Source organism: Oenanthe melanoleuca, chromosome 4 (assembly GCF_029582105.1).
Source record: "Oenanthe melanoleuca isolate GR-GAL-2019-014 chromosome 4, OMel1.0, whole genome shotgun sequence".
NCBI lineage: Eukaryota > Metazoa > Chordata > Aves > Passeriformes > Muscicapidae > Oenanthe > Oenanthe melanoleuca.
In genome coordinates this window covers 34863089-34882366 of record NC_079337.1, presented here as the reverse complement: position 1 = coordinate 34882366, position 19278 = coordinate 34863089, and the positions used below count along the sequence as shown (strand labels likewise).

The following is a 19278-nucleotide window of genomic DNA, read 5'->3' as shown; positions in this document are numbered from 1 at the left end:
CTATGAATTCACAAATCTCACTGATTTGTCACAGCAGAGGAGTGCACTGCAGAGACAGCATGCCTCTTCAGAAACCTTAAAATTTTCTGCATAGATCAGATGACATGTGACTAAAGTCTGCCTAGCAGTTGGGGAAATTCTTTACTATTAAATAGAAATGCCATGTCTAGTCAGAAAGTGCTTGAGTTATACAATGCCAGAAGCAGAGACAAGGTTAGACAAGTATCCTTGCAGCATCCTTCCCTCTGCCCAGCACTCTTTGACCACACTGATCCTTCTGACCTCTGAGTGAGATGGCTGCTGTTGCACCTGACTTTTGACCTGATCTTGCAGGTGCTTAATGTTTTGATGCTATGTTCAGTTCTTGTCCTAATTCAAAATATTTTTCAGCTTGCCCATGATAATTCTGGAACATGGACACTATTTTTCCCATAATGACTTGGAAGATAATGGCATAATGTTACAGGGAAAAAAAACCCCCACCAAAGCAGGAGTGTTTCTTATCTCCAACTAGAAATAGCCCATTCAATATTACTTTATCCTCAATAGCTTTTCATAAATAGTAACCAGACCCCACTCTGCTACAGGGTTACAGAATTGTTTTCTTCAGCAACATCCCACATCATCTTACCTTCTCTCCCAGATGGCAGGACAGACAGCTTTCCCTTCCATTGCCAGGTTGATTAGCTGTATCTCTAGAGGTTCCTTGGATCTCCAGGACAGGTAGGACTTCAGTGCATTCCTCAGTGCAATTGAAAGAGCAGCATGGCTAGAAGCCCTTCCAGAGCTGGGCATGCTTTTTCTCCTGGTCAGCTTTTCCCAAATCTCTGCTTCTCATGAACTCACAAGGATCATCCAGAAGGCTTCTGCTTTCATCCAGTTCTACTTTCTTGCACATTTCTGCTGTCTCAGAAATAAAACACAAAACCTGCATTTGTAGCTGTCTGTTGGGCAATTGTGAGTGCCTTGAGGGCTCTGGCAGGGTGCTGCAGCCATCCCCCAGGCTCAGGCTGGCAAAGCTTGCAGTGCCAGGCAGGGCTTGGGGTCTCCTGTGCACAATGACACAGTGGGACAGAGTCCCTGGCTGTTTGGAGGGGGATTTTCATCACTTGCAGTGGGGTGTTTTCACCACCAGCCCTCAGAAATGGCAGTAGCAGTCCCCATGGTCTGGCCCAGCTGTTCCCCAAAGTGCTAAAGCTGTTTCCTGTGCCAGGTCTAACTCAGGGAACACGCACCCCCACACACAGGTGATTCAGGAGACACTGTACCCAAAGACCTACTCCTGTCTAATGTCAGGGCTTCTAGAAGGATACTGCCCTACCTTATTTTCCTGGGGAAATCCTCCCCCAGTTTTCAAGGGGAAAGGCTGCATTTTGATCCCTGTTTCCACTTCAGTGCCTTCCTGTGGTTCAGAAAGCCCGTTCCAAGCCGTACTTCTTCATCTGAAGGCTGTAGCTTAACAGCAGTCTGGGCATGCTGCCTTCTCTAGTTGACACACACTGCCACCAGCAGCCCTTTCCAGGGAAGTAAAATATCATCTCTCCATTCATTTTCCCTTTCCCAGGGACATTCAGCCAGAAGGCTGCTATTGCCATTATGCTCATCTCAGCCACTAGTTTGTTTGTGTTTTATTATGAGCTAGAGCTATACTTTTTCTCCCACTTTATTTTTTTTTTTTTTTTTTTTGGTGCTGGAGACATTATTCTTGCACAAGAAACATCATGGAGTTGTTTGAATGTTAGATCACTGGAGGCAGATCTTTCACACTGAACTGCATTCACACCCAGCTATCAGCCCTGCTTCAGCTGCACTCCAGAGAGGACACTATTCTTGTCCCTAAAACGATTTTGTTTCTTCTCTGTGAAGTATATTAGTTAGAAAAGGTAAGGCTCTAACATGCAAACAAACCTTTCCATCTTGGTGTTTCAGCAGCTTTAACTCCTCCTTACAGACTTGGGTGCTTGTCACCTTGAACACGCATTTTTCATCAGTCAGTTCAGATGCATCAGCCACCACAGACCACGACTTTGTTGGAGAGTCTCCATCCACTTTGTTGTTCAGAAAGGCCTCAGAGCAGTGCAATGAGGTAAAAATCCCAAGGGTTATGTACAGACACCTTAGTTTTAACATTACCCATGTTACATGGTCATGATCACTTCATTAGTTCCTCCAAATAAAGAACAGGTTAGGTTTTCTAAGATTTTAAAAAACAAAGGTTACTAACCATTACCTGGGTCACTGGGATGTAAAATCCACATGAATATTTCTTCCCACTTTTCTGGGCTCTACAGCTGAGGGTGCAATGAGGGAGAAAGCTCACACCAGTGCACACACCTGAGGCAGCAGTGAGTGAGGCTCCCCATCACAGGAGGGCCAAACTGGTTTCAAACTTCAGGGCTCACTTATAGTTTATGTTTCAGGTTTTATTCAAAACCCAAGGGAGCTAAAATCACCTACATTTTTCTGATAGCCTATCACTTTTTCTTACTAGATTAGTTCTACAGAGAGAGTCCTTTTATATAGTGCCAGCCAAGCAACACAATTTACTATTCCAACACTGCAGGAGTTCAGAGCAGGCTTGCAGGGTAAGTAAAGTCAACGGCCAGAGGACCAAATGCTGACAACCACTTCTGATGTTCCCTGAAAGTACATATTACCCTGGAAGAAAACCACTGACACTTGTCAGATTATTCTCACAAAAGTAAGTGGGAGAAGATTTCAGAACACAGCAAGACCTAGTATTCTCACGCCTTTCACAGCAGTGAGAAGAACCAGAAACAGAAACATTGCCATTTTGTATTCCCTTGACTTATTTCTTTTCACCTATTACAACTGATGGGTGTAAGCTCACCAGCAGGGAACAAACAATATATGCTTCTACAGAAACAAAGTTTGTGTTCAATAGCGTAGATAATTTCTTCTTCATGTTTTTAAACTCCCCTTATTACTTTGCCTCCACAGATTTTAGCACAATTTGATGTTTTTTTAAAGTAAAAGGAAAATTGTGCTTTATATACAGCAAAATCTACCAAAGCACCATTTGTGTTTTTACAGGCAGTGGTATGTTTTGCTCTTTCTTGCAAGAAGGCTCAAAGATCAAGAGTTAAGCACAAAATTTTAACATCTCTGGCATGGTCTAATAGATCTCAAGTTTCTTGATGTAGTTTTAGAGCAGTAAGTCGATAAGTTTTGGCTTTAGGGACTGCAATTTGGAGGCAAATGGTATGGAAGAAGCAGACAGCAGTAAAGGATATTGACTAGCATTAGGGAAAGAGAATGCACTGATTCTAGGGTGCCATCAGTGGGGACAATGTCCTTGGCACTGTCCTAAGTGTGCCAGCATCTCTGGTAATAAAGAAACATGTCCCCTCCTTCCTATTGGTCCCTGTTTCCATACATTAAAGGGTGTTGCCTACATGAATAGTCTCTGCTACAACTCCAGGGTTTTGTCAAAAGAACTTTTTGAAAACTGAACACTCAAAAGTGCACTGAAATATAGCTTGGAAGCAAGAATCCCATTTGTAAAAAAGCCCTGTAGACTTCAGCACTTAGGTTTGTTCTTAGAACTTGTGTCTTTCATGCCCTGATTTAATTACATCCTCCTTTGCTAAGGAACCTCAGGAAAAAATAAAGTTTGATTGAAAAATGTTTCTCGGTGGAAACATAAATTAACTAAGATAAGACACAGTAAGAACACTACAAATTAGACCTGACCTTTGGTTCTACTTTCAACTTCATTTTCTATGAGCAAATTAAATCTACCTAATTATATCACAACAGGTGATATAAAAATCCAAATATGTCCATGTGGCAGTTCTCAGTGGGAATTTAAGTTTTCATTTCACTGGGAAAAAGCCTAAATCCCCACAGATGCAAGGAGGGGGGGGGCTACATAAAATTTAAAATAATTTACATTTAATATCTGTAAGTTTGTAGCATTAAAATTGTTTAGATTTTGTGATATGGGGGTTTCTATAAAGATAATAATCAATTTTTACTCTGTAAAAAGTATAGTAAAACAAAAAATTCAAATATTTTATTTACTTCACCTAAAAAACAAGCAACCCATGAGTAAGATATACATAGGTTTCCCAGATTTATCCCTAATAAATTTTTTTTTAAGATTTATACAATTTCTACAGAAACATACAGTGTATCAAAATCTGCATAAATCAAATTTATAAAATATGTAGAAATGCATAGTGATATTATCATCAACTTACAAAGCAAGAATATGGGAATTATTTTTTTTCCAAGCCGGCTATAGTAGGAAAAAGTCATTACAGCAACAGCTTCTTATGATCTCATGTAAGGTTTCAGTCTCACATACAGATTCATATCCACATACAGCATCAGCTTTCAATGAATTGCACATAATATCCATTTAAAATGCACACCTGCACAATTTATGTGCCACCATTCTTTCTCTTATGCATAGTTGTATGATTAAATTAATCTACCCAACACACAAATGGAGTCAGTTTTCACACACACAAGGAACAAGTACCGGCACAAAACCTCATTTTCCTTTTTTTTGTTGTTTTTTTCCAGTTTCTCCCGCCTTTATTTTCTATTTTTCATAGCTCTGAAAGGATAGACGAGAAGTTTAAAGAAACTAGGAAAGATCCCAAACTAACAGATCAGTGCTGACAGCCCTATAAAGATCCAACTCTGTCACAAATATGATACATAACCCTTGTTAACATCAATGGAAGCTGCATGCAATGCTATTCTGGACTTCAGGGAAGTGTTTAGCCATACTTAATTGTGTGACATGTTAGAGTTATAACAGTTATGGAATCAGGACACTGATGTCAACATTTAAGTCACAAAATGTGGACAAAGGAAGTGAGGATAAGTCATTTCCCCTCCACCTCTCTATTCGTTCAGGGTAAATATTTATACTCCTAAGGGAGTTTGCATCAACTCCTATCCAGAACATTTTTAGAAACAACTTCTTCACATTCTACTCTGTACACTATAGCACCAAGCAGTTGGTTTTTTGTGTTTGTAATCCCTCTGGAGAAGTTGCAAATGACAGAAATAATAAGAAAATTAGTACGAACAAGTGTGATTTCAGGATTTCCATTTCTCTTTTTGAATCTAAATCTGGCATCCCAACTGGCTGACAGAGGTCCTTCTGACAAATTACGTGGATGTATTAAGTAGCTGGATGTTTTTTCCTAATTAAAAGTTTTAGTCCATCTCTAACTGATTTCCATTCAAAATAGCAGTATAAATTAAGTATTTGATTCTTTACAAATTTTACATAATTGTGCAGCTTGGTTGTTGTTGTTGACTTCAATTTTTTTTAATGTAAGGCATGGTTTAAACAAGCAAATTAATGCTTATAAATTCTTAACTGGATTTGTGGGGGTGCTTACCTCCATCCAATTGTACCACATTAGCATTAAACTTGACAGTCTTCCTTCCACTGTACCAAGCATTCAGCCAAAGCAGAGCAGCCAAACTGGCAATAGAAACTTGACTTTGTTAGCACAGTAATTACACAGGGTGGTAGGGCTGGTCCCTACCCCTGGTGACAGCTCAGAACAACCCACTGTAAATTTCCAACAAATGCTTTCCTTGTGAAAGAGAGAAATGAAAGAGGCACTAAATGTGTTGAAATTCATCTTCCAAAAAAGCAGCATGACTGTGAGAGAAGGCCACCATGGCTAATAACCTGTGGCAGTGCTTAGTAAGATGTAAAATTAAATAAAAATATACAACAGGTTGATAATCACCAAGTTCTACGAAAATCTGATTACTCCAACCTTTTCAAGTGTGTGTAAAAAAACTGCCTTCAGACCCCTGAGTGTAATCCCAAAGAAGACAACAACGCTTTTAACTATGTTCCTATGAACCATAGCTAACAGCACATTAATTTACCAACATCTTGAAACAAAAAGATGTAAACATCTACAGAGTTTAAGGTAAAGCAGTTTTGTAAACATTAACTGCGGATGATAATGTTATTGTAATAATCACAGTTCCTCTATGTCCTTCATCCAAGCCAGGAGGCTCACAGCTGTACAAAGTTAATAACTGCAGCAGTTTTCAGGCTATGTTCAGTCCTGTACAAATGAATGCATCAGTAGGTAGGTTTTGTCTGTCTACACACTAAGGATGTTGTTCATTTCCCATTTTTGTGTTGCTTTACTGGAATCACACTCTGAAATGAAAACTTGATGGAGGACTTCGGAGCGATCCAAGCACTTCCCTGATGGAATGTGAGTAAATCTGTGCAGATTCTGAAAGACAAAACCACCAGGAAAATATGTTGGGTTTTTGTGTTGGATTTATTTTTGTTGGTTTGGGCTTTTTTTTTAACATTTTCTTTACACCTGCAATATAGTTATTTACAAAACCAGGTTTCAGGATCACAAAACAGATCTGTTCTATACTCATTTTACTGTTTGTTAAACCTAGCACTTTGCAGCCTTCATATTAAATCTTTGGTTCCTGTAGGTCCACCTGAGATGCCTCCCACTTCTCTTAGGCAACAAACTGCTAATGAAATGAGCAAAACTCTATCTAAAATGCTTCTAGCCTTCTCACCCATCCTGTAACCAAACTAGAAGATTAACTTTGAGGGCAGCTCTTTGAGAACTTTACTGGGCAGGTCCTCCTCCAGTAAGCCCTCACAGAAAGCAACTGCACAACATCAACATTAACCACACAGGGATAAAAAAAAGTACTAACCTGGCTCCCTGTTGGGCTGGCAGAAGGAAGAGTAAAGGGAATGAGAGTTATGTCTGGAGCAACAGGAGGCTGCCTAGGGAAGTGCAAAGCTATTGTGCCAGGCACATTCAGGCTGACCCTTGCACACCTGTCCCCTCCCACACCCACCACGCTCCCATGCTCGAGTCTCCTGCCTGTGGCTCCTGTGCTGCCTGCTGACCCCGTGTGCCAGGGGCAGCCCTGGCTCCCTGACTGGCTGCACCCACTGTGCAGGGAGGGAGCAGAAGCCAGCCCATGGCACTGTGGTTGGGCTGGGGCTCTGCAGCCCTGCCCCCAGCACAGGGATCCTCTCCATCACCCCACACATGTGGGTTCACATCCATACTTGGCTCCTGCTGTGCGGACAGACCCTCTAGTTGGAGAGAAAAATGGATGTCTAAACAAAAGCAACAGGCAGACCACCACCAGTCCTGTTCCTGATGTCTGCTAACAGGCACTGAAGCCCTGCTACTGCTCAGGGCTCAAGCAGCACCTGTTACACTCAGCAAACTGGCACACTGCTTCTTTCAGAGACTGCCAGTTGACCAACCAGATAAAATCTCCTTGCAGCCTCAATTGACACAAGGCCACAACATTTTCCAGCAGTCCTTAAGTGTCTCATTCCTTACACCTTTGCCATTAGAAGAAACAGTTATACCCTCAGTTCTGCACAGCAGCAAGCCCAATTCCTAGTATTTGGTTACACACCCTTGGTGGTCCTTTCATTCTCACCCTCCTTTTTTTTTCCTTTTAGAAGCCAGTCAGTGTTTTTTTCTACAGCCCAGACTGTGCTTACTGGGCTTCCTTATAACTTGTGGTAATAAGCAAACAATTATACAACTGGTGCCAGCGTAGAGGAAATGGATCTTGCACTAATGAAGTTCTTAGAGAGAAGCCAAGTAACGTGCTGGGACATGCTAGAATGGCTGGAGAGTTAAAAACTGCTATGTATTATTATTCTGCTGAAATATTAATGCTGAAGTTGGCACTTACCTGCCACTACTTATTGATTTTTACATTTAAGGTTTAAAGAAATTTGTCTGTCTATCCAGCACAAGGAAGCTGAGCTGGATGGAAGTGCTATTATAGTATCTGGTATTTCCTAGCTCTATGCAAACACCAGAAAATGTGGAGTGGCTTAAAGGATAACAAATAGACTTCACTGCACTCAATTGTGCCTGCATCTTTCAGACAAACAATGAAGAATCCTGATAACCAGCTAATGAATTAATAAATATGCAATATGCTAGCTATATAAGCTGAAGAAAAATTGACATGGGAGAGTTTATTAGATGTAGAACCAAGTTATATATGGCTATATCCAAGGATAACGTCACCCCTAGACTATACAATCTCACTTTTAAAAAGAGACATACAGAAATAGAAACTAATAAATAGAGGACTTATAGAGGTAATGACTAAATAGACTCACATGTATATCAGCCAACATTCCAAGTCCTTATTAAAAATGTACAGATTTTGCAATAGCATTATAACAGCACCACACCCAGGATTAAGAACAGAGCATGTTATTGTTACTAGAGAATGGCTAATCAACAGATAGTGAAATACTGAAGAAGACAACACAAAAGGCAGAATAATCTTATGTTTACCTGCTTCTATGTAGGCTTAAAAATATCTTCAGTCTTTAAACAGAGGAACACTTCATTTCAGACTGCCCAAAAGGAGACCTAATACCCAAGCTCCTAAATGCACTCCAGCATTTAAGCCATCTTCTCACAGCATATATGAGATAAAGAGATTTGATTTAAAGCATACAAGCAGAGAGGGTGATGGCACTAAAAGATTTTATGAAGTTTGTCACTAGTAGTGAACATGTTCCTTGCTTCCTGCTAACTAACTCCTAATATCTCTGTGGCCAATGTAGCCTCACAGAGTTTTCCTTAAAGGTTTTGCTACAGAAGACAGCAACTAGAAATACTAAATAAAAGGATCTTTCACTAGAATAAGTTTTTCTAGTAAGCATGTATTTCTGAGCATGTGCCATTAACAATTTACTCGATTCAGTTAACCTTGTCACAGATCTTTAATTTCAGATATATATAGAACAATTTTTAAAGGTGCAAAAAGGCCAGTATGAAATCTAAAAATCTATTTTCTTCCATGTATCTGTTGCATACCTTGAAGAACTGCCACTCCTTGAATTCGTTCTGGTTACAGTGTGTAATCATGATTTTGGATCCATCTGGTCCTTTAGTTAAGCACTGATCATACTGCATGAGTTGATTGGCTTCGTTGATTCGGAAAAGCTAACGGAAAAGAAAAAGCCATTTTTGTAACAGTTGACTCAACGAGCATTTTAGAAACACTGGAAATAGAATGAAATTGCAACATTCAAAACATTTTCTGGTTTTATTACACCTGTATTTCAGGGGGGTTCTTTATTTTGCATAACACACTTTTACTATCACAATACTAAATTTCATGGTTAACTTTCCTGTAGGACTTAGAAGGCCAAGAACCTTAACCAGAAAGACAAAAATGGTACAGAGATTTCTATTCTGGAGACTTCTGAAAGTGTTTGATTAAAAACCTTTGTATGATTTGATGACCAAACAACTCATTATCTTACTAAAAGCCTGGTAGCAAGTCCTTGATCCTGGACAGTAATTTCATGTGAAGACATTAAAACTTTGGCATTTTACCCATAGAGGAAATCAATCTTATTCATCTAGATACAAAAAGATTATCCTAGGTACTTACAGAATAATTGCTACAGGGTATTTTGAGTAGCATATGCAGAAAAAATAGTTTAGGGAACATTTTCATTAAATATCAGATTAGAAGAGACAGTTCCAGGGGCTCCTAAGAGCTAATCCATATAGGATTTCTAAAAATATAATCCTAAATTTTACGATTGCCATGACAAAACTGCCTGGATTAAGTTTACATGGGCTTAAATAAGGACTTAAATTCTGAAAAATTTTTCAACCAGAAAAGAAGATATAAAGACAGAACAGCCTGTTTGTGTGGTACTGTGGGTAGGTTTGTGAAGTTCTAGGTCAAACACAATAAAAGCTTGGTTTGCAACCATCTAATACTAATTATGTTCTGTCAATTAATTTGTAAATTAAGCAGAGACAAATTTCTGTTAATTTTCCTCTCTCATGTGGTGAAAGATAAGTTACTGCAGGAAGTGTTTATACTTAGACCAAAACAACTTTGTTACATAACTGAGCCACAGTGAATAAGGTTTTTATCCTGAAGGATTAATTATTAAGTAAAGGTAAGTGGTGAATCAGGAGCAATGCTAAGAGCTGAAGCAGTGATATTGTTGCTTCTTCATTTCTGTTTCTCTGAAGAATGGATTATAAATTTGCCTTCAGTTTCATACCATTTATGTTTGAAATTGTGTTTTCAGCCTTCTGTATTTTAGCGATGTTAAGGAAAACCCTAACTCCCACCTTTGCATCTGGCACCTAGGTGATTTAATGTATAGGCTTAACAGAAAACCTGCCTGCTATCAATCCTCAGCAAGCAATTCTCCTTCAGACTTGCCTCCAAGCTCCTTACCTGATTTCCTCCCATTCTGTGGCATGGCCCAAGCTCAACAAAGCCACCGTTGGTGTGCCCCATGCTGTCGATGCAGTAAGAGGTTTCAAAGCCTCTAATCTGGAAAAGAGGTTTTGCACTCTAAGTTAGTCTCAAGAGAAAAATAAATGCTAAGGAGTTCAGAAAATTCTCACTTGTCTCTCAAACCAGAAACAGGTATCTGACAGAGAGATTAGACAAACCTGTGTACGAAATTTAAATACTGATGTTAACTGTTCCAGGAGCTGAAGCTTCAACCTGCCCATGCTAGTTTGCAGGCTCTTCCATGAGTCAGACTATGCTGATAAACCCAGAGTTGCAAAGCTCAATTCCAAATTAATAACACCAAAATATAGGACTTTCAAGTATTTTAATTTATTCAATCTCCTATCAGAGCATGTTCCATCTCCCAGGTCTTCACAAATAAGCTCAGGAGCTCAGGTAAGTTGCTCTCATCTTGTGGATGAAGAGAAACAGCATGCAGAGAAGTTATGCACAGCAGCAATTACCCACAGTCAGGCACAGCCCACTGACCCAGCTGCTCAGATGGACCTTCTGCAGCAGCAATTACACAGGGGAAAAAAAAAGAAAAAATTGATGAGGGGCAGGCACAGGCACAGGGATAAAGAACAGAAGTCCTGTCATAAAACATGTCTCAACTCCTGATTATCTCACTCCCTTCTCAGAAGGGCCAACAAGCAGCCTTGCAAAGACTTTATGACACAAATAACATTTTTTCCAGACTATTTTCTCTGCCAGAGCCTCTTTCCTCTTTTTAATAGTATAAAATGTCTGGAAGAGTAAGCTTAGACTCTTCCAGGGAGTGTTAGGGAAGATGAACCCCATGCTTTCACACCCTAGAGTTTGGAAATGCAATCAGTGTGGTGTTACAAATGGAGGGACAGGATTTTTCAGACACAGGATAACTAGCAGCCTGCAAAGAAGAGTTGAAGGAAACTTCAGAGAAGTCTCAGCTTAGAATCTTCCTGTTGCTCCACCAGACCCACTTGCTTTTACTGGGGATGACTTCCTGCAAGGTCGCCTGTGTTATTTTATGCTCTTCAGATGCTTTCACCTTGGTGAGCAGTAATATTTAGTGTACCCTCTAAACCCTTTATGTAGATTCCAGGGGAGGTTTAAGGCTCATATAGTAGCTGATGCTTTGTGCTAGCTCTTAGGTAAGAAATCAAGGTGGCATTGTTCATCTAGTACCACAGATAAAAGATTATTTGTACCCCCTTTCACCATGCACATGCTTTGTATCACTAATTCTAACATAAAGAAATTAGAGGTGATGCTTGGTGATAGGAGACAGCACAGATCTGTATATTTTTTAATGTGCTTTTGAAGTTACAAAGCTATGTATCATATTCATCATATCTTGGCAAAGAAGGTTGCTAAATTTGGTGGGACACAGGAATTCTCCTCAGTTACCAAGAGGAGTTTCTGATTTTCCCTCAACAATCTGCAAAAGTGAAATAAATAGGAGAGACAGGGCAAAGATGCAATCAATTGCAAAGGGGAAAAAAACCATGAAAGCAGGTAAGAGACCTGCAGTAAGTGCTCGCCAAGGTGTGGGCAAAATGCCAGGATGAGACAGGCAGAGTTCAGTGGGGAGTCCTGCACTCACCTGTGATATGCCAACTCTCTGCCAACCACTTGAAAGTAACCACATCCTTAATTTAGTGAAGTCATAATTGTATACACTAATGCTGGAAACAATGGTTACAGAATCATATCAAACTATTACATGCAGGTAAGGGACTTGCTGAGGCTGTAAATGTGTGAGTACATCCCAGTCTAGGAAACACAGGCAGAACAAACTCCACCTGGATTTCATGATCTTTTCTCTTGGCCTTAATGCAAAAGATATTTTCACCTATTAATCATAACCAATACTCCTAAGTGCAGGATTCACATTTTTTCTTTTGAGAAAACTTAAATTCCAATTATGGAAAAAATTATCCTTCAAGGAACTGTGGAACTAATTTTAAAAAATCACACCTGCAAAGATAAATATAATTTTTTTCCTGGGTTACATCTTTATACCTCTCTGGTTAGTATCATATAGTTTAGTATAGAAGTAATCAAATAGCCTGTTCACATGTCAACTAACAATTGCTTCCTTTTGAATTCACAGTTTTTTAAAAAAGCTCACAAAATACATAGGTGTTATGTGCTGTACCTACCTCTCCCCAGTCCACGTTTTTGGGTGGTAAGGGATAATATGAAGTTATATCATATGCTATTTCTTCCATAAACCACTTAAAACTTTTGCAGTTGTGATCTTCACGGAATTTTTTCAGCTCAGATATATCCCCATAGGGCAGCGCCTTTGTCTCCGGCCGGCTGGCATAGAAGTAATCCTTGTATTCATCCCACCACACTTCTACAACTCTGACATAGTTCTGTGAAGAATAAAGACACTGCTGTGACCTCAAAGCACACACAAACAGGCCAGAAGCAACTCCCTGCCAATAACAGAAATTTATGGATTTATCCTCTGAAAAAGTGACAGCACAGTATTATTACACAGCACTAATAATTTGTCACTATCAGTTGACTATACAAGACACATGAATATTGTTTTCAAGCAATAGTTTAGGACTAAAGCCAGCAAATTAAGCTGGGCTGTTTAATGAGAGTGCAAAGTCATTTTCTCAGATTAGAGATTGTTTATTTGAAAATAAAGACTTTTCAGTTATGGGTGCAATATGGATGCATTAATTTGCTGCCGTCAGAACTGCAATTCACGGTTTCTGTTCACCTTCTACAATTTTTTAATGAAGAGAATGATATGCATTAGTCCACTAACAGGGAAAAAATTTAGTCTTAAACAGGTCAGCTACTTGGAGAAGGGGGAAAATTGGATAGCTCACTTGGTTACAAGCCTCTCCCTCACATCTCTCTTCTCACTCTCTTTGATGGCTCCTGTCTCTGTGTTACCTGTACACATTCTAGATGCACACCTCATGTCCAGTTCTTCTAGTGTTAATGACCTGGTGTTAGAAACAGTCTTTAAAGATCTGACTAAAGGCACAAATTATTGTGACTTTTACTTTAATCCACATCCACAATAAAATGAACAAAGTTATTTATTTACTGTGAGGATAGGAGGGTGCCTGAAGAGGGGAATAAGCTATTTCTACATCCTGCCTTGTACAGAGAAGTAACTTAACATTTAATAACATTCAGCAGTGTTTTCTATATTCAGTAAGCAGGCCAGCAGACTCATGTAAGGCATTAAGATATGCAGTAAATATTTTTGACCAGGTTTTATGAAGACTGAAATGATTTTTATCACTTCAGACAAGGCAAACTAGGATCTTGTCTGCACTGAGCAATAGACTTATTGTTTGCTATCACTCTGTCTCTATCCCCAGATATGTCCTTCTGGGCTCCCTTGTACTGGTCCTAGTCCTTGTTTCATCAAAATGTTAATCAATTCACATTACTAATACACGACTTTTTGGGGGGGGGTTGGGGGTGTGGGGGTGTGTATGCCAGGTTAGATTTTTACCATTCAGCAAGGCTGGGACATTGCCTTTGGAACTGTTAGGTTGGCTCAAGCCATACTCTATATCCCTACAGGTACTCCTTGTCTAGGAAGACTGCTCTGGAACTGGAATTTACAAAGAGCTGGGTCTTTGGGAATGGGATTTGTCTATGCCAGAACAGTGCACAAGAGAAAGCTTAAACTGGGCAATAGAAAAACTTAACAGGAGGGTTGTCTCTCTTCCTTCTGGTAGATGAAAACTGATATAAACAGCTTTTTTTGATTCAAATTCTCTGTTCAGATATAGAGCTGGCTCATTTGTTTTCTGGAATCGATGTCTAATTTTAATCTCAGGTCTTGAGTAACAGTTCTAGAACCTGCAGTATACCTGAGAAGTTGCCAATCCTTATGATGCAGGGCAGAGCATGCAATCTTCCCAGGTGCCATTAACTGCTTCTTAACTAACTAACAAATACAGACACAAAAGCCTGAGAGATGCTAGATTCCTGAATTCTCTAAGTTGGCCTAGCTTAATACTCATCTTTATCAAGATAAAGGGGCATTTCAAGCCCATGATCTTCACTTCCAGGAGTGTGCTATAGTTGTTAGAATTGTTCATACAATTTAAACATATTTATCTAAAACTGTTCTTATCTGAAATCAAAAGCCACCTTCAAGGTTGCTCCAAAACTGTACCTTTAATGTAGGAGAAGACCCAACGTAGACAGGGGGTGGATTTCCCTGCCAGCCCTGGAGACGATAGATGTGTCCAACACGAGAACAGGGGACAAACAGCAGTTTTCCCCCACACTGCCAGATCTGCAAGATAAAACAAAGGTATTATTAATATATATGCACAGGAAATTATGACAGACAAATAGATAATAAACTATGGAAGAAATGTCAGCTACATCTCTTACTATACTATCATATATTTACATATTTTTTGCTTCAGATGTAAGCATTAAGAAAATAGGTCTTTGAAATGAAAGGTATACTGAGTACACTTTCAACTCAGCCAGTAAGTTACTCAACTAAAACAATATTTTAAAAAGCTTTTTAAAAAGTTGGGCATCTCATTCCATCACTATTTTAGAACAACAGTAGTGAATGAGTGCACAAAATCAGGAACTGGGTAATTTTTATTATGACAGAATTAATGATATTTGGATTTTATTAAAGTAATTCACATGCCATCACTAAGATGGGTTATGGTTAGATGCCCATTTAAGTTTTTCTTAAATAATAAAGATTGGTAGGAGATAAGGATGTGTTAGGTAACCCATTGTTCCAAGTAGAAACAGATATTTATTTGACTATAGTAGCTGAAAATAAAAAAATGGGTAAACTATATTACCATTCTGAAATTCCCTCACTCCCACATATCTTTGGATAATCCCTTAATGGGGAAAAAAAAAACCATACTTAAATCAGAATTTAGATGCTCATAGTTTGGAGAAGTTTAATTGTAGCACCAAATCCTAATTCAAGATTCTTCTGTGAATGTTTCAAATTAGTCTAAATTTCAGATTAAAAATATGATTTACCAGTATTAGAAAAGATGGGCAGAATATCTTACTTTCTTCATTGGATCATGATACAAATTTTCCTAAGTCTCATCAAAAAACCTCCCATATGCAAGGCCATTAATTTTATTAGCTATCCACGAGTCAGCACACAAGGCTGATAAGTGTTTAGCTTTTCTGAACATGGGCTGTGATCAAACCAGTTGAAACCAGTCTGGAGATCTCTACATAATGAGCATCTCAATTGCAGAACTACTGTAAGTAATTTCAATCATTATTTTGATCTAAACAAGATGCAGAATTATATGGATAAAGACCCCGCGTGCGTAACATCAATAAAAACCCTTTGCACGTGGATTTACAGCTGAGCAAGTGCACTCAGAGCTTTCCTCTAACTCATGAAGAGCAAGAGTAACTAGGGGAGCTCTGAATGTACTTTTTGTAAAATTCACCTATGATTTCACAGATCACTGCTGAGGATATAAGACATCTTCACTTTTGTCTGTTAACTGGGACCAATTCCTGTTCTCTGCACTCCTGTCATCAGAAATACTGAAGTGACAAGAAGCTAATGATGATCATCTTATGTTTCCTGCAAACTGAAGAGCATGCATATGCCTAGGACTGAAAATAAAATCCTCCTCAATGATTATGAATTATGCAGTCAGTATTTCAATTATGAAGACTTCTCTTGTAAAGAAGCTATTGAAATTCTGAAAAGTATATGAAGTAATTTTTCACTCACAAAAATGGCAAGGAGGAAGCAGATTACTTTTTGTTGCACCATTATATACTTATTATATATACACTATACATGCATAAACTGAGGACTATGAGGACTACTTGTCTCTATCATTGATTTCATTAGAAACAGCATTTTTCCATACTCACTATGAGAATATTCAGTTTCCTGTCTGGAATTGTTTCACATTGTGTATTTGGGCAGTTAGGGGTGCAATCCCAAACCATTTACAAAACCTAGATTATGCATCATGTGGGTTTCAGCACCAAGCCACCTCTCTGAACACTTTTGTCCCAAAGTCCACAAGGACTGGTGTGAAGAGACACATCTCTGTCACATTTCCTCAGAACAAAACCTGGGCTTCATGAGAAAGAGGTAGGTCTGTCTAAACTCCAAATGGAATTATTTACAGAAAAAAAAATCTAATTGAATTAGTTTTCAAATATTGATGTTACCTTATAAGAAATTTCAAAATTTTCACCACCCCAGATCTGAAGCCCTGGATCATAGAGACCCAGTTCAAAGAAGAAATCACGTTCAATGGCAAACAATCCACCAGCCATTGCAGGGGACCTGAAAGAGGAAGACAGTGTAACTCCTTCTGCCAAAAGGACACAACAGCAGTCAGAGAAAGCATTAGTGAAGAAAGCAATTCAGTTAACATGTAGTAAAGACCAGGTAAATGGCAATACACTGAAAATTCATAATAAAGCTTTGTCATCAGCTTGCAGCAATTTTCTGAATTGGCATCTATGTAATTTTTTGTGAGGTCACAGTTTTTTATTATGTTGTGGATTTTCTTCTACAATTAATTTATTTAATTAATGAATTTAAGGATAGAAAATCCTGGTCTGAATTTTCCATTCAGCCAGTCAACATCCTTCTATTAAAATAAAAAACAAGATGAGAATCAGTGTGATGTTTCTCTTTTAAAAATTTTGCTAGTTTTTGAGATAGCATGAAACTGGAAACAGGTTTATGTTCTGAGGAGCTGCCACATTGGAACACTTTGTCTATTAAACAAATAAGAACATTTTTCCAACTTTCTAATCTTCTATCTCTTTTTGTCATATTAGGAGACACTTTACATTATACTCAGTAAAATTTTTAAGAGGGCCTAGATAAAGTAGTACAAGGTTTCCATTTTGGTTTAGTCTTTTTTTACCCTTTTAATGACTTTGCAAATCTCTTTCCATATGCCATAATTCAATTAGCAAATTTTAATGTGCAAAAAAGATGCTATGGTCTGGATTACAGCTTGTGCTGGCTTTGGCTGGGGTGGAGTTAATTTTTTTCCCTGTGTTTTGGATTTGTGCTGAACTCGGGGTTGATAATGTGGAGATGTTTTTGTTATTGCTGAGCAGGGATTGCACAGAGCTGTACTCCTACTGCCAGGCTGAGGAAGAGACTGCAGGTGCTTGGGAGGCTGGGAGGAGACACAGCCAGGACAGGTGACTCAAGCTGACCAAAGGGATATTCCAGACCATATGGCATCAGGCTCAACATATGAAAATTGGAGGAAGAAGGGGGAATGTTTGGAGTGATGATAGTGCTTGTCATCCCAAGTCACCATTACCTGTGATGGGGCCCTGCTCTCCTGGAGATGGCTGGGCACCTGCCTGCCCATGTGAATTCATTCCTTGTTTTGCTTTGCTTGTGTGAGTGTGCTGACTCTAAGCATAGTAATTATCAGTTTCCTTGCTGTCCAGATCAGGTGATCACACGCCAGGGTACTGCCAGATATCCCTTCCTACTTGCTGCCTACTGTATTGTCCTCCAACACTGCTTTTGCATCCTGGGGGCTCAAAGGTTAAGAACCAGAAGACACAGCAGGGGGAAGCACTTTGCATAGCACAGCCCCATGGCTTGCCTGCACCTTTGGTTTTCCTCAGCACCATAAAGACTTGGCAAGTGTAGAAGCCTCAGGTACTGCAGTTTCAGTCTTGGCCTCCAAGACACTGCCAAGTGTGTTAAAGAACACAGTAAAACCCACTCAAGCTCAGTAGTTCACTTCAGAGGATACAAAGAGGTAAATGCTGTTACTGAAAGAAGGATTCAGTCCTGGGGCAATTCTCACGTTACAAAAACGTTGCCTTGGCACTTTAAGCTGTTGAAGATCTTTTTGTTTTCTTTTTATGCTAAGCAATCCTGGCTATGGTTCCAGCAAGACTTTTACTTGGTCTTGCTTGCCTTGGTATTGCTGCAAGAAAATGCACGCAGCCTGGACACAAACAGATGCAGGGCATGTCTCTTTATGAAGGAAGCATTGTAAATCTGAAAGTATTATTAAAAATAAAGTCATCTTTTCAAACATTCTGAGAACATGTGTTCTGTGTTTCTGGGAACAGTTTAAACGATTTTAAGACCTGTTTGGATGGTAAACACAGAACACTACAGTGATGTTTGAAATAGTTTATCCCCCTCTAAGTGAATATTAAAGTTCCAATGTGGACAGCCTCATCAGAAAATGGTATTAGTTAAACTGTATACATAACAGATCAAAGCTTCATAACTTGCTTGCATGTGTTGCCATTTTAGCAAAGAACAATCATGGGTGGGGATAGGGAATTACCAACATCAGTTCTTACAATGTTTAAATCATATATACAAGCAACAGAAGACATTAGATTCTGAAGATGTGAAGATTGCTTTCAAATGTAGTAACACGATTAGTTAAGTGGGAAGGGGAAAGTAATAAAAATCCAGCAGAACCACAGTCTCCCAGTATTGAAAAGCCATCCAGAAACCGTAGTTTCTAAGCTAGGGTTTCTAGGCAGTTTTTGTTTTCTGGGAAGAAAACACACCCCACTGCAAAGCATAATAAAAAGGCAGAAATTCTGTGAAAATTATTGGACTTTTCCCACAATAATGCTGTTTTTATCTTTTTTCCTTTTTTTTTATAATGTTACATGTATTATATTAAAATTCTTGGAAAATATCTAGCCAAGATTCTTAAACAGTATGCTTCTTTGTCAGATGTGATCCATTGTGAAGCAAGTGGGAGAAATATGACAAAAGGGATTTTTTTGATACACATGCATAATCCTCCAGCTGTGTGCATGCATCAGGCCATGACAGCAGGCGGTAGGTTTTATGCATTACCCTCTATTAGAAATACTTCCAGCATGCTTGTTATTTCAAACCAAATAGTTAAACAAGCACTGTTGTTTCCAACTTCCAGTACTTTAAAAAAATATCACGGCTAATTAAAGTTTTTCCTGGCAATAAAGTTGTACAATATT

General features: G+C 39.0%; 1 protein-coding gene across 2 annotated transcripts in view; it reads right to left on the bottom strand.

Moving 5' to 3' along the window:
• Positions 1 to 4009: 4009 nt before the first annotated feature.
• GALNT7 (polypeptide N-acetylgalactosaminyltransferase 7) overlaps positions 4010 to 19278 on the bottom strand; it is a 69124-nt gene continuing 53855 nt past the window's right edge. For both annotated transcript variants that reach the window (XM_056490386.1, XM_056490385.1), the window contains exons 7-12: positions 16492 to 16609; positions 14465 to 14587; positions 12462 to 12680; positions 10255 to 10353; positions 8862 to 8990; positions 4010 to 6251 (exon numbers count right to left, since the gene is read on the bottom strand). In XM_056490386.1, the coding sequence (XP_056346361.1) occupies positions 6114 to 6251; positions 8862 to 8990; positions 10255 to 10353; positions 12462 to 12680; positions 14465 to 14587; positions 16492 to 16609 (826 nt within the window). In that variant the 3' untranslated portion in view covers positions 4010 to 6113. The remainder of the gene's footprint in view (positions 6252 to 8861; positions 8991 to 10254; positions 10354 to 12461; positions 12681 to 14464; positions 14588 to 16491; positions 16610 to 19278) is intronic.